Source organism: Sturnira hondurensis, unplaced genomic scaffold (genome assembly GCF_014824575.4).
Source record: "Sturnira hondurensis isolate 20B ecotype Veracruz unplaced genomic scaffold, ASM1482457v3 Scaffold0016462, whole genome shotgun sequence".
In the NCBI taxonomy this organism is placed as follows: Eukaryota; Metazoa; Chordata; class Mammalia; order Chiroptera; family Phyllostomidae; genus Sturnira; species Sturnira hondurensis.
The window spans coordinates 1,961,487-1,978,162 of NW_028089093.1; the positions used below are offsets into that span (position 1 = coordinate 1,961,487).

The 16,676-nt window shown below is 40.6% G+C and overlaps 1 protein-coding gene across 3 annotated transcripts in view; it reads right to left on the bottom strand.

The window, feature by feature from the left end:
- Positions 1 to 16,676, bottom strand: part of CDK14 (cyclin dependent kinase 14) — a 549,832-nt gene that overhangs the window by 400,988 nt on the left and 132,168 nt on the right. For all 3 annotated transcript variants that reach the window (XM_037066082.1, XM_037066084.1, XM_037066083.1), the window contains one exon: positions 10,983 to 11,077. In XM_037066082.1, the coding sequence (XP_036921977.1) occupies positions 10,983 to 11,077 (95 nt within the window). The remainder of the gene's footprint in view (positions 1 to 10,982; positions 11,078 to 16,676) is intronic.

Sequence of the window (16,676 nt, forward strand, 5' to 3'; positions counted from 1 at the left end):
GTTTCCATTTTCAGATTTTACTGACACGAGCATGTATGGCTCTCGAGCCCAATGATGAGACAACAAACCAGAGCCTACAGCTGAACTTCCTCAGCAGCCCAAGAATACTTAGGGGAAGAGTCAGGCCAAACCCAACTCTTTCTCGTTTCTGATCCTGGCCTGCAAGGACGTCATATTCCTCAACACAGCCGCCGTTAACGGTGTCGGCAATCCAGTCTAGCACTTGATTCCTCTATGCACCGGTCGTCCCAGATTTTCCAGCAACATCTCTCCATTACGACAGTGGTTCCTACTGGTATAGTTTACTTCTTTTGTATGCATCAATGCTAAACAGACTCCGAGTCTTTGACTAAAACTCAACGATGCTGTAACCTGTCAGCTTGGAGCTCATAGCACCTGATTTCACCCAAGCCCCATTTTCCTCGTTAATTCCTCCTCCAAATTTCCAGCATCGCCACTACCTGAAACTACTCTGAGCCTATATCACTTATGCTATGAGTAGCAAGGGGTCTAGGAAGTCAGTATGTTAACATCTATCCTGTTTGCAACGGTTTTCTATTCATTGTGTTTGTCCTTTTCTGCCCTCTTTTTCTCTCTCCTCTGGTTTATTTCTAACTAATCTAAGTCCCTTTTCAAATAACACTACAGTGCTTCACGTGTAGCACAAATACCTTATTGCAGATGATTCTCAATTCCAATCACCGACCCTTGTGACATTGCTATCATTCACTTCACTTCTCAATATACTATAATAGCCCAATACACTGTCCCTATTCTTGTTTTAAATAAATAGTTTGCTTTTAGATCACCTAAGAAAAATAAAAGATTTTCTTTTACTTTCATTTATTTCTTCTCTGACATTCTTCTTTCTTTATGTTGACCCAAGTTTCTAAACTATACAATTCTCCTTTTGCCTGAAGAACTCTTCTGGGCATTTATCACAGGGCAAGCCTACTAGCAATGGGTTCCCTTGGTTGGTTTTGGTTTGGTTTTTTTTCTGAGAAAGTTTTTATTTCTCCTTTACTTTTGGAGGATATTTATTAATATGGAGTTCTAGATTGGTGATTTTTTAAGTATTTTCTTTAAGTAGTCCACTCCACTCTCTTCTTGCTTGCTTGGTTTCTGATGAATAGTATGATATAATTTTTTGTTACTATGTTAATTTTTTTATTGGGGTGACACTATTTACCAGAATTGTACAGGTTTCAGGTGCACAATTCCACAACACATCATCTGTACACTACATTGAGTGTTCACCACTCCAAGCCAAGTCTCCTTCCATCACCATTTATCTCCTCCTCACCCTCCTCTACCTCCCCCGACCCCCCTTCCACAGACAATCGCCACGGCTGTGTCCATATATTTTTATCCTTGTTTCTTTATAAGTAAAGTATTTTTTTCCTCTAGCTTCACTTAAGATTTTCTCTGTTTTTCTGCAGTGTGAATACCACATGCCTAGGTGTGAGCATCTGTGTGTGTGTATATATGTATTTATATACAGCCTATTCCGTGTGCTCTGAGCTTCATGAATCTGTGGTTCGATGTCTGTCATGAATTTTAGAAAGTTTCCTGCCGTTACTACACCAGATACTTCTGTCCCACTCTCTCTTCTGCAGGCGTTTCAGTTATGGCGCAGCCCTTTTCCTCACAACCCCTGCAGCCTCCCCTGACTGCAGCGTTCCCAATGTATTTCCTCGAGGCCCTGACCGTTACTGAGCACAGTTTCTCCCACTTTGGTGAGACAGACAGGAGGCTGCAGAGAGACTGAGTGGGGGAAAATCCCTCCCACAAGTGGGGGTACAGTTCCAGCAAAGGCTTTTCCCTGCAGAGGAGGCTTTTGTGATGGAGAACTCTCTGGGTACACTTTACCAAGACTCCTCCTCTCCCATTCCCACAGCCAGAGCCGCAAAAGGGTCTTCTTTCCCAGATCTTCGCTGTGAGGCCCTGGTGGGATTCCTGGAGGCAGAGTCTGAGAAAATGTGAGGGTTTCTACAGCTGCAGCCCCCGGGGGTGTTCACCCTTGTGTTAGACCACACTCGGGCTCCAGCAATCCATCAAAATGACTGTGTAGGCATTCTTACCAGTTCTGGGCTCTAGTAGCTCGTGCTCCAGGTGAGGAGGCTATGGCCACACCTACCCCAACGTGCCTGTCTCTGCAGAGTTAAGTACAGTGGTTTCCCTTGTGACATCTGGTCGTGGATGAATTGAAGAAAACTCGTTCATTTCCAGTTTGCCCAGCTTTTTCTCTTTGTAAGGATGAGAGTAACGACTCTTTACATGTTGGAGCTCAAGCCAAACACCTCACTCCCCACGACATGGGGCATTCGCCCTGAGATGGGATGCTATGAGAAAGCCCAAACCTTGTGGACAGTGAGCTGCGGCTTTGCAGCCACGTAAGGGAACCACGTGACCGTGACCCCACACACCCAAGTCAAGCTGCACAAAATGACACCACATGGAACAGAAACAAAGTTACCCTGCCCAGCCCTTCACCAACTGAGGCAAATTAAATAACAGTGTTCTTTTAAGTCTCTATGTTTGGGGCTAGTTCATTTTGCCTTGATGTATACACAGGACATTCCTCAGATGACCCTCAGGGCCTTACCAGCCTCTCAGAACCCAATTCATACAAGTCTCCCTGAACACGTCAGATGCCCCCAGCCACACGGGGCTCTCTGAGTCTGCAGAGCCTACCAAGCTCTGCTCTGGATCTGGCCTGAACACGCTTGTCCCCACTTGCTACCTGGTCAGTCACACCTCTTCTTTCAGATCTAAGCATAACTGTCCCCTTCTCAACAAGGCTTCCGATGTCCATCCTATTGTATACCTATTGCCCACCCCTCTCTCATGCAAACAGATACAACCCACCACTCTCTGGCTTGATTCTTTCTCATAGATCTTTTTTCCTTTACACAATTTAAAATCACACATATGTCTGCTGACTTGATTAATTTTGCCTCCCCAGCTAGATGATGGCTCCATGAGAAGAGAAACTCAGTTCTGCTCAGTACCCCATACCCTTTGCCTGGCCTAGCACGCAGAACACCACGGGGGCTTAGGAAATATCTTTAAAGGAAGGAGATCTTTTATTTTTAAAGATTTTATTTATTTGAGGGGAAAGGAGGGAGAAAGAGAGGGAGAGAAACATGATCAAGAAAAACAGAGATCAGTTGCCTCCTTCATGCCCCCTACTAGGGACCTGGCGTGCAACTCAGGCATGTGCCCTAACTGGGAATCAAACCAGAAACCTTTTAGTTCTCAGGCCAGCACTCAACCCATGGAGCCACACCAGCCAGGGCAGAACATCTTTTAAATAACACCACTTCCATGCATTCATTGCCGAGACAAGTATTTCTCAACCTTGGTACTGTGACGCTTGGGATAAATAATTCTCTGCTGCAGAAGACTGCCCTGCTCACTTGTAGGGTAGTTCAACAGCATCCCTGGCCTCTACTCTCTAGATGCGAGTAATACAGCCACCTCTCTCCAAGCTCTGAAAACCAAAAATGTTTCCAGATATCATCAAATGTATCCCGAGGAGAAAGACTGAGAACCAGTTGAGGACCCCTGGCTTAGACCAGAAAGATGCTACTTTCCTGGCATCCTGGTTTACACAAAAAGGGTGATAATAATAATGGAACAACTCGGAAATGTGGGTAGTTTTAAACTAAAACCAGTCTTATCACCATGTCCTTCCTCTAGTCCTCCTCAAAAACTATTTAAACTGAACAATGGGAGAGAGACTCTAGGAGCCCTATCATTATAACAATTGGAAATGTCCAAACCACCTCTTTCAAAAAATCCTTCGGCTATCCGCAGAATGCCTCCGGTTTCACCAGCAGGCCATCGCTGATGTATGACCTCAATTTTGAAGACAGAAAATACCACTGGCTTTTTTGAGGGGCTCCTGATCAAAACTGATCACAGGACCCTAGTAACAAAATGACAAAAATGACCAACAGAAGCCAAAACATTTAAACGTTGTCTGACAGGAAAGGTACCCCCGTACAGTTTAGTCTAATGATTGAAAGTGTGCCTCTTGCCTAAACAATGGCCTCATTGTCACCTTCATCTCCAAGATTAGGCACCGTTTCTCGGATGCAGACTGAGTGACACCATCTGCGCCCATGAGCCAGACTCTCACCTCTTGCATCCCTCCTCTGAAAGACATCAGGGCTGAATCTGCAATTTGAATGGACTTTCCGATTTTTAAAAAATAAAGTCAGCAGATGTTGGTGGGTGGGCTACTATCCTTCTTGGCTTAAGGTAAGGGTAAAAACTCTACTTTTCCAACGTTTACCTATACATAAGGAGCCCCAGATCAGAGAATCATACGGAGTAAAATCCATGCAGTCCATTAGGTTCTTTCAAAAATTAATTATCTGGTACGGTGCGCACCACGCATGGTGCGCATTAAACTATAAAACACTGATGACATTACCATAGCACCCCACCTGGCATTTTCGGATGCTGTGACTAATAATGTGGATACAGGCTTGATCTTAGGAGCGAGCTGTGATATGAGCGTTGGCCCATGGAGCCCGCATCTAAAAGAAGTCAAAGCAGGCCTAATGAGAAACAGAAAGGGGGCCCCGGGAGCAGCCTGCAGCAGAGCTCCTACCAGGTCATCCAGATGTGCGAGTCTCCGCCGGAGTTCCCACTCGTGGGCAGAAACCTCTCAGGACACTGGAAGTCAGCATGACACTCCAGGTGTCAACACGAAAGATGGAAACTTTAGTGAACCAGGAGTCCAGTGTTGTCCATCTGAGCATTTCTGACTTTTAGAATTCTTCAAACTCCTGATAGTGTGGCAACGGAGTTGACCTTCAGGGCGAGCAGTAAAAGCCACCTTTTTAATCTCACATATTCCGAAAAGGTAGTTACCTGCCACTGTCTTTCTACCAACTGCTGCGGGTTTTGATTAACAGTATTTCTTCCCACTATTTCCCCAGGGGGCTTTGAAGAGCTCTTTGAAATGTATTTAGTATATTTCATCCTTGGTTTGGGCTAGTCCCTCAATTTATGATGCCATTTCATTCAAGTTCAATAATTTGGCACCAATTAGCAGGGTGAAATGCTACAAGATTGGCCCTCTCAATCACGTAAGTCTTCTGTTACGCAGAGTGAGCCAATTCCTCCATCGTCCTTACTCACCTCTGAGATAACCATTTAAGGCTGGCACAAACCAGGGCGGGCAGGCTTCTGTGCTCAGCAGGCTCCCCCAGGAGTAAAGCTTTGCATCTTCGCCTCAACCAAAACTGAGGATAAGCAGGAAAAAATGACCAGAAATCAGGGTCATCTGTGGAATGACTCTGTCAGAGTAAGTCCAATACTCTAATTCCAGAGATGGAAACAGGAGCAAGGGTTTTCTTTATCTAAATGACACTAGAAGTGTGAGGAAATCTAAAGCGAGCAGCTACAGCCTCACACCCCCTAGATGAAGTAGGAAGGAAAAGAGAGGGCTCTTTCCCGGCAGGGGTCAAGGCTCACGGCGTCTCGCCACCGGTGGCAGAGTCAGGGGCCTGCGGGACTCGGAAGGACTGGGATGTGCTCCACCAACAGATCCTGGGGCCCGGAGGAGCGTGTGGCTCCCACCACATTTCTCGCGTTTCGGCCAGCGATTGCTGCTTTTTTAACTACCGCAGACACGTTTGGAGGTACCCACCAACCCTCTCCCAAATTATATGGCTTACGGGCAATTCCACTTTACCATTCAAACAAAACACCCTTGCTTAATCAAAATTCACACACTAATCAAAATGAATCAGCGTGCTTTTACTTTAAGGCCCTGAGCCTTTAACAAATTTAGTGGACAGCCTACTAACACAGGGTGAAAATCTTATGACAAAGTCTTATACAATTTACTTGGAGAACAAAGCACCAAAAGGGAATTATCACAAGGATTCTACAAATACACACAGTGGTGAAGTGTATTCATTTGATTTTAAAGCAAATGACCTAAGCGTCTGTGTTTATGCCAGTACCATGCTGTTTTGATTACTATAGCCTTGAAGTATTGTTTGATATCAGATAGTGTGATACCTCCAATTTTGTTCTTCTATTTCAAGTTTGCCGTCACTGTTCGGAGTCTTGTGTTTCCACACAAATTTTTGGATTACACGTTCTAGTTCTGTGAGAAATGCCATTGGCATTTTGATAGGAGTGGCTTAAATTCATAGATTACTTCTACTTCTGGGTATATACCCAAAGAAACTCAAAACACTAACTCAGAAGAATGTATAGGCCCCCATACTCACTGCAGCATTATTTACCATGGCCAAGCTCTGGAAGCCAAGTGGACAAGTGCCTATCACACCAAGTGCCTATCACAGACAAGTGGATAAAAAAAGCTGTGCTACACACATCCAGTGGAATATCAGCCATAAAAAATGAATGAAATCTTACCATTTGTGATAACATGGATGGGCCTAGAGGATAATATTATGTTAAGTGAAATAAGTCAGTCAGAGAAAGAAAAATATCATATAAATTCACTTCCATGTAGAATTTAAAGAATGAAATAAACAAACAAAATAGAAATAGACATATATACAGAGAATTGACTGATAGGCATCACAGTAAAGGGATCTTGGGGGTTGGGTGAAAAAGGAGAAGGAATTAGAAGAACTATTACAGAATGCACAGGGATGTAAAATACAGCAGAGAGAATGCAGTCGACAATATCATAATTACTCTGTATAGTGGTAGACGGCTCCTGAAAATATCAGGGGGAGCACTTTGCAAAGTATGTGATTGTCTAACCACTATGCTGTATACCTCAAACTGATACAAAATAATGTTGAATGCAAACTGTAATTGAAAAATAAAATTTAAAAAGAAGCAAATGAATCTGTGATGCAAACACCACTAGAAAGAACATATTTAAAATCCTTGAGTCGCCACCACCCCTCCATTCCTTCCTTTTGAACCCGCACACCATTCTACCCAGCCTCGGTTACCACATTCTGGCTACAGACTGCGTTCCTTTCTACCTCTATAGATGGAGTTACGTATTTGGACCACCTCCCTGCAAGACTGTTAACTTTCCTGACATCAGAATCCATATCTCAGATACCTATTTTTCACCTACAACATAGAAAAGGCATAAATGCAACATAATAAACACTCAACATCAGCTGAATAAGCTCAGAAAATGTGTTAACAAATGTCTTCATGTACAAACATCCTTAGAAAACAGAGAGGTAAAAAGATGACTTCAAGGTGTTGAATGAAAGAGCTTTCAAAATGCCACATGTTTCGAAATGTGAAGTGCTACACAATGCGTCTTGTTAAAAATCCTGTATTCAATGCTAAAGGAATTTAGAAGGAAGACTCTCACCCGGAAACCAAACCGGCACGGAGATCAGCAGAGAGAGTGATGGTAAACCGCCTCCCTACCCCAAATATAAACACACACACGCACAAAGAAACAGTTTTGAAGCTGGGGAATACTTGTTTTAAAAACAATCTGTGCTCAAAATATAAAAAGTTTAAAGCTTTTAAAAACAACGCTTTAGTTTTGAGTGTTGCAATTTGATATGGTTGCAGCTACTCAGCCGTAACCTTCTGAGCCAAATTCATTACCAAAGGGGTTACACAGTAAAGGCCTCTGGGTCAGCTCCCCAACTTACGTGTCCCTACAAGAATAAGAAACTCAAGAGAATTTGAGTATAAAAACCCTTTCTATTCCTTCTCAAGCTTCTAAATTTTGGCTAACTGCAACTATTAGAGCAAAGTCAACAATGACACAAACCTCTTGCTGGGGGGGAGATATCATTTGTTTATATTATAATATATAAAGAAGAACCATGAAATAAAAGATGGTTTATATTTACCATAAGTAGGAAAAGAAAAACACTGTCAAAAATACACTGTCAAATTAGTGGGTTCTGAAATTTGGGTTATGGATTGAATTGTGTCTTTCAAAAGAGATACATTGATATGCCAACCCCCAGTAGCTCAGAATGTGGCCTTACACAGACACAGGGTCCTCACAGAGGTTATCCAGTTACACTGAGGCCATGCAATGTGTTCAGAGTCCTTACAAAAAGGGGAGTCTGGACGCTGAGACAGACACACAGAGAGCACACCATGTGAGCACAAAGGCAGAAATCAGGGTGACGCACTTCCATGCCAGCAAAGCCACAAACTACCGGCCACGGCAGAGGCCAGGGCAGAGGCAGGGCACAGGGTCTCCCTCACAGCACCAACCCGCAGAAGGAACCAACTCCGCCAGCACCTCAATCTGAGACTCTGGCCTCCTCCAGAACTGTACAAGGATTGATTTCTTGTTGAAGCCACCCAGTTTGTAGTACTTCGTGTCCGCAGCCCTCACAGACTAAATGCAATGAGCTTCATGGCAAATTCCAAACTTGACCTGTACATGGACATGCGTAAAACACTCTCAAACCAAAAACCAGCGAGATCCCTATGAACACCAGGGACCTTTAGTGCAAGATAACAATAGCTGCTCTTGGAGAAGATGCTGAAGGCAATGTTTAAAGACGGAGGCAGGGCTGCGGACATTAGGGGAGAGTGGTGAGGCTACTGCAACAGGGGTCCCAACATTCAGCCAGCCCTTTAATTTATGTAGCTCTTCAGGGGATGAGCCAACCAACTGTAGCCCTTGAGTCTTGCTGGATGGCACGTAACTATTGTTCTTTGGCCTGGCCTTGTACCTTAAAGCAGGCAGGCACAGCAGCTTGTCATCTCTTAAAGGAAGTAAGTGGCCAACGGCTTTCATCTCCAGCTGGAGGAAATTAAACACTACGTGTGACCAGCAGGCTTGAAACTGCTTGAGAAATGCTGACAAGATACATTTAGACCCACTGGAGTGAAAAGTATTAACTGTCCAGAACTGTCCTTCTCAAAGATTGCAAGTACTTAGAAGGCAGTCTTCCTTTGATTCAGGCACAATAGATGGAGGATTTTTTCCACCATCAGGATTGGGATATAAATCTTAAACATTTAATAGAGTTATTAACTTGCATTTGGAAATCAGCCGAGCACATCTTTTGTGGGAAGACACTTCAAAGTGATTGGTTTGTTTCCTTATAGTACAATTGTACGTTTGCTTCCGTTTGCTTCATGATTAAACCAGTCAGAGCATATGTGAGAACCATCTGGAATACTCAGCAAGGTTCGACTCTTTCCCAGGATGGCCCTGCACCAAGGAAGTGCTAGAGTGGACTGGTTGGGAAAATCGTGTCTTCAAACCAGAGAGATATGACCCAAAGCAAGTACCACCACTGAGCACCTGTTTGAACCTGGACGAGTGGCTGAAGCTGTCGAAGCACAAAGTTTCCTGGTCAAGAGGATTTGGTCGTAATGGGACCTTACAGGGCCCTGTGAGGAGTGAAGAAAACAATGCAGATGCCTCATTGTATTTGACCTACCTGCTCAGTCCAGCGTGGTCACCTTCATGTTACTAACATGAAATGTCCAAGTCAATTTTATGCAGTTGAGTACTAACCATTTTTCTCCAGGAAAAATTTCAGACCTGGGACACGACCCTACTGAAATCAGCTCAGCCATCTAGGCCATTACCGTGACACTCTGCTACGCTCACGCAACAGAGTAAAGTCATAAACAGGCCTCTGGATGCTGTTTTGTTTTTTGTTCCCTGTAATGTTTACTTTTTCATTCCAGTAAAAAGAAAAGGGCTTTCTTCAAATATCTGAGATCTCAAAATTTATACCAGTATTTTTGACTTGCAGCATTTCTGCGCTTTCTTCCTTACATAGCTTCCTTTATCAGGAATATTCCTCCAACTTCTTAACTCAAAAGTCATTTAAAAAGGTATAAGAATATATTCCAAAAAAACAAAAACCACTGAAATCAGCATATAGTCAAAATTTCCAATTATGTCTTTTAAATAATACTTCAGAGAATTTTCTTTTATATTTCTTTTTATTTCATTACTTAGCTTAAAACTTCCTAACTTGTATGCCTGAAAAGGACACAAAAACAGTAATAATTTAGAATAATTATTTTTCAACATTATTTGGTAATGTGGCTAAGGTGAAACAAGGCTAATATCTCCTGCAGTTATTTCAGAAATAGCATTAAGTTTTCTATGAGCTACAAGCCATCAAATACAGTAACACTGCGTTAATAACACTTAATCATTCAGGGAGAGAGGGGAGCCTATCAGAAACACGTGGGGGGTGAGCTTGCTAAGGATTCAAACATGTACCCTGACCCCAGGGTAACACGGGAGAAGGGGGAAAATGGGGAAAATGGGGAAAGGGTTGCTTCTCTTTGTAAAAATATATGCGGCATGATGCCAAAGCAGAGAGGTAGGAAAAAAGAAAGACTGTGCAGTACTTTTAATTAATTTCTGAAAGATGTAGTAAAAGCTCATTTGAAAAGAAGCAGCCCTGACTGGTGTAGCTCAGTGGATTGAGTGCGGGCTGTGAGCCAAAAGGTTGCCAGTTTGATTCAGGGTTGCTGGCCAGTACAGGTCCCCAGTAGGGGGCGTGCAGGAGGCAACTACACATTGATATTTCTCGCCCTCCTTTTCTTCTTCCCCTCTAAAAATAAATAAATAAAATCTTAAATCTTAAAAAAAAAAAACACAAAGAGGAAAAAAAATTTAAAGAAGTCAAGAACAGCCAGTACATTTGGCTCTGTCAAACCAGTACTCTTAGGCAAACATTAACCCCCCATGACAAATTAATCATATCATTCACCTGGAAACGGATTCTCATGCCAGGGTTCCAACTACACAGAGAAAGAGAAAACAAATGGGGGGAGGAGTAGGACAAAAAGAAAAAGATAAACTGGACAAGTCTGCAAAACTGTTCGCTAGCAGAAAAAAATTCTACTGACTTTTACACTTGGTAAAAAGAACAACAACAACAAAAATTTGAGGGAGGATGTGTATCACATATTAAATGAAAACTATTTAAATATACTGTGACTTAGTATTAAAAGAGTAGGTGCATTGCACATGAGAAATATTCAAAAACTAATGAACTTACTTGCTTTTTCCTTTGTATACCGTAGCATAAGATCCTTCCCCTAGCTTTTCCAGTTTTTCATACGAGTCGGCTTTTCCAAATTTGGGACTTGTCGGCTAAAAATGGAGCAGAGGGTAAACAAAATAGATTTCATCAAACTAACTAACAATAAATATGCCAGTTTTGCTAAAAATATACAAATCCTCTGTCGCCTCTTAAATGATGTTTTCTGGTATAGGAATGCTTATTTAAAAAACAACATAAATACTCAGGGTACAAAATTCCAAATATACAAATGAACAGTACAGAAGTTTAAATTACCCCATAATCTAATCACCAAGAGGGAATCACCATTAATATTCTGATACCTCTTCTCCCAATACTACCTGTATACTGACCACTGCTGTTTGAAATACATGGGATTGCACACTATACATATTATTTTATAGCCTCCTGATTTCATTCAAAATATTATGAATATTTTTCATGTCATTATACAATCTTCTAAATCAGGGCCTGGCAAACCCCACCCACCACCTTTTCTTGTATACCCCATCAGCTTACAAAGGTTTTTATATTTTTTAATGGGGAAGGATCAAATAAAAAGTAAAAGTGCATAGCACATGAAAATTATACGGAAATCAAACTTAGCATCCACAAAGTTTACTGGAACCTAGTCACTCATTCATTCACCTGTTGTGGTATGACTTCCAAGCTACAACAGAGCTGTAGTTGCAACAGAGATCATGTGGCCAAGAGAGCTAAAAATAGTTACTATCTGACCCCTGTCTTAAAGCATGGCTATATAAAAGCCAGTCATGTAAAGGTATCCCTCCAATACCTTTCTGTGATAACGCAAACAGACAATCAAAGACATATCATTCAGATGTCACCAATGAATACAAAAGGAACACTCATGTTTACAGAAGCCAACCCCTAAGACTTAGGTGCAACGAAGTAACTCTTCCCTAGGAAGCGGCACACCGCACCCCGCCCCAAGAGTGCCAAGAGCGGACTCACCACTCCTGCTGAGCTCAGCTGCCACCCCAACTTCACCAGAGAGCACTGCCCTCCAGGGAAGCAAACTGTCTATTCCTTTAATGTCACTATAAAAGGGTGAAACCAAAACATATTTGAAAATGCTAGTTATAAAAGGAACTAAGGGCATCTTAAAGGGATTGTCTGATAACAGTTATAAACACATGCATAATTGATAAAAAGTTGCTAATGATGGTGAGACTTTGTAAGTAACCAACTGTAGAAGCTTAGGGACTGAGTTCCTGCAAAGAGTTTACAGAACACTATTCCTGAGCATATGGTCTTGTACCACTTATGAAACAACGTAACACACTGCCAACGCATCTGACTCCCACCGTTTGTAAGGATTCTGGGTGGCAAGTTGAACACATGCTTCTTTCCTCCTTGCCATCTAAAATGCCACGCAGTGACTGAAATGATCTATCTCAAAAATCATAGATCAGAAACAGGAATGAGAAACAAACAAACAAAAAAGAGTACCAATATCTAGTTAGAAATTTTGAGGAGATTCTGAAAGATGGACCAGGTAATCAGGACCAAAACATAGGAGAAATAATTGGAGGAACTTAAAGCTCCAACATGCAGGCAAAGACTATTACAGACTCGTTAGGTAAATATGAGACTGAGCAACACAGCTGAGCACATGGTGTCTTCTCGAGCAAACTGCAGGGACATACGCACAGAGGGGACAGCTGAGAAGGTGGGGAGTCAGCCTGGGGGGCACAGCCAGGACTTACAAACATTGTGACAGGCCCATACCGCCAAGTTGTAACCCCTGCCTCTCTCATGCAATCACTGGAGACAATTTACAGAAAACAGAGTAAGCTGACAGCAATTCACAAACACAAAAAATTAGTACACAACTAAAAATCACCAATCATTTCAGGAAAATCAACAAGAGAAGCATAAAATTTAATGGGCAGTTAAATTAAACCCCTAGTAAGAGAGTTGCTATTGCAAAGGTAAAAATAACTTTGAATAAAAACAATAGCATCTTCAGAGAGGTTTGAGAAGATATATCCTTCAAAAAGAAACACTGAGAGATTTAGAGATTAAATATTTAAAAGTGAAATAAAGCACTTGATGGGCAGTGAAGAAGAGACATAGCTGAAAAAAGCAATCAACTCAGTGTTTGAACAGAATTGTCTCAGAAAAGTTTGAGGTGAGTTTGCATCTGAAAGAGAAAGTATCCAACAAGCATGATATTTTTATAGGCAATACTGGCTGAAGAAAGGCCATCCATCAATATTTTCAAAATGAAAAGGGAAACGATTTTGAATCACAAATACCGTACTCAAGACAGTTCCTCAAGAGGCTGGAAAGGCCACAACCTTACCACCAACAGAAAACAAAATCTAGGTGTAAAATTCCAAATATCTCAATATAAAAGAAAAAAAAGAACTATGAAGTTGGAGTGATGGGAGAATTGCAGGAAGGCAAGGAACAGTAGAATAGAAGAACTAAATAAAGCCTATTCAGATTCACTGGATTGACTATAGAGACTGATTAACTACAAATGTGTAAGTTTTAGTATAGTGCAATTAAAAATGGGCAAAAGACCTGAATAGACATTTCTCCAAAGAGGACATACAGATGGCCAATGGACATCTAAAAATATGCTCAATGTCACTAATCAGAGAAATGCAAATTAAAACTATAATGAGATATCATCCCACACCTGTCAGAATGGCCATCATCAATAAATTAACAAACAACAAGTGCTGGTGAGGGTGTGGAGAAAGGGGAACCCTAGTGCACTGTTGGTGGGAATGCAGCCTGGTGCAGCCACTGTGGAAAGCAGTATAAAGATACCTTAAAAAAATTAATGGATCTGCCTTTTGACCCAGTGATCCCTCTTCTGGGAATATATCCAATGGAACCCAAGACACTTATTCAAAAGAACACAAACACCCCTGTGTTCATTGCAACATTATTTACAATTGCCAACATATGGAATCAGCCCAAGTGTCCATCAGTAGATGAGTAGATGGGACATTTATACAATGGAATAATACTTGGCTCTAAAAAAGAAAATTTTACCCTTTGCAACAGCATGCATGGACCTGGAGAACACTATGCTAAATGAAATAAGCCAGTCAGAGAAAGACAAATACACATAATTTCACTCATATGTGGAATCTAATGAACAAACTGAACTAACAAGCGAAACAGAGACAGACTTAGACGCAGGATGACAGCTACGTGTGGGGGTGGTTAGAGGACACAGGGACTGAGCAAAAAGAACAAGGACTCATGGGCATGGACAACAGTGTGGTGATTGCCAGGGAGAGGGGTGTATGGGTGTTAAATGGTAATGAAAAAACACATAATTAAAAAAAGTTTTAGTACATTTTCTAACACTTAAAAGGTAATTCCTAGAATAACATAAATAAGATATACAAATTCTAAACAAATTTTCAAGGCAAGGAAAGGAAACAATTGCCAGGGTAGAAGGGGAAAGAAATGCTGGAGGAGGTAGGGTAATCATTAGGAAAGTATGTTAAGTGAAAAATCATAAAATAAGAAGGAAGTTAAGTCTAAATACATCAATCATTATAGTAAACATAAATTTCTATTAGCAGAATGTTCTCGGATTGAAAAAACAAAGATATCTAGCCATATGCTGTTGATAAGAGACAAAATTAAAGCAGTTGAGTAAATCTGAAAATAAAATACAGGAAAATATAGCAAAAATAAGTATTTTTGCAAAATAATGCACTATAACAATACTGATGGCTGACAAGACAGAATAGACAAAACAAATGGATTAAATTAGTATACTCATTAAAATCAACATTAAAATCCACCAAGAAACTTAATAAGTATAAGCTACGTTGAACTAAATAACATAGTTTTGAAAAAAACAAAACTACTGACACCAATAAAAGGAGAAATTGTCAAATCCATGGTCATAACGGGAGATATACATCGCGCAGACATCAACAAAGCAAGCAGACAACCAGTAAGTATGGAATATGTGGGCTTGTATATTAGAATTAACATTTTAATCTAATATACATATTAATATGTATTTTTCAAGTACATATTTAACATTCACAAAAAACTGACCATATATTAGGCCACAAAAAAACCCTCAGTATTCAAAAACACAGAAATATTCCATTACTTTTTCTGAACACAATGCAATTAATTAGAAATAAAGAATAAAAGGAAAACTAAACAGTTTAGCCATGTGGGTTAAAAAGAAAATCGAAACTGAAAATTCATAAATGAATATGTGGCCCTGAGGACATGACATTTTAAGACCCATGGGATGCAGCCCGATCAATACATGAGGGAAAATGTAAATATACATGCACATAATGGAAAAGAAGAAAGCTTCAAAGTAATATGAGTTAGACATTTAACTGCATCCAGAAAAGGATGACAAAGTACACAGTAGAAAGTGATCAATGCGGACAATGGACCACCTATTCTTTTCTTCAAGAAACTTGCAATGTATAAACCATGTGTTGAGTTGAATCAAGTAAAACCTAATGGAAAATTACATTCAAAATCACCTGACAAGTCCCGTGTGGGTTTACGTTCTCATGCATTTTTCATCACCAGGAAGAGCTTGCGAATGTCGTACTTTACCATCACCCTCCTGAGCCCAAGTCTTAAATAGAAATTTTAAAACCTATATTAAACTTTAGTATAAAATGTTCTTCAATGGGGAAACTATTGTGTTCACAGTTCCACTCTAAATTATTTAAAATCAGAACGAGAAGTCCGTATGTTTGCTTTTGTGCTCCTTCACAAATAAATCCAACCTAAGTTGAAATAAGAAGCAGCAACAGAAAATACCTCTTTATTCACATCGTGATAAACCGCTGATGTGTATGTATTTAGACCAAGTACAAGACACGCTCACACAGAATGTATGAGAGTATTTTCTCTGCCGGGAAGGCACAACTAATTTCCTAAAAATTATTCACTCTTCATAAACTGCCTCACATCACAGAGTGGTGTGGTCACTCTGAGACACAGACCATACTACACTTACAATTTAGAGAAATTGAACTGAGGGAATTAGAAAAATGGGGAATATTTTAAAAAACAAACCCTATTTATCCACAAGAAGAAATCAAGTAAGAGAAAATGCTAATGACACAAAGTAGTCTATTTGTCTAATTAAATGGATCTGGATACGTTGACTGTCATGGTTAAAATACATTCTATGAACATTGTGATGGCAGAAAAATTAATATTTCCCCACCTTTGGTGGTCATACAGTCAATGTTAATTGCCTTGTGAAACTGATATGGAGACATTATGGAAATACACTGTAACTTACAGATCAATCATGCTACCCACAGAAAGAACTACACACATATAATGCCTCTCTAAAAGTTGTTCCATTCTGCAAAAGAATGGGCTTACGGAACAGGACGAGTCTCTGAGACGGTCTGAGCTTTAAGTGTTAAGATTCTTGTAAAGTAAGTCTTCTACCCTAAGTAAGCACAGAGGTTATTACTATGTAAATAAGTGAGGAATCCAAGTCCTTACAGTAGCCAATAATAAAACCCTTCCTATGAAATGAGCAAAACTAAGAATAATTCAGAAGGAAAAGTCTTCTTTTGTTTAAGAATTAAAGTTCAAGTTTTTGGTTCACCTTTCTTTTTCCCTTGCAACTTTATTAAATCATGACATTTAAATAAAGATGCTAGATCAAAC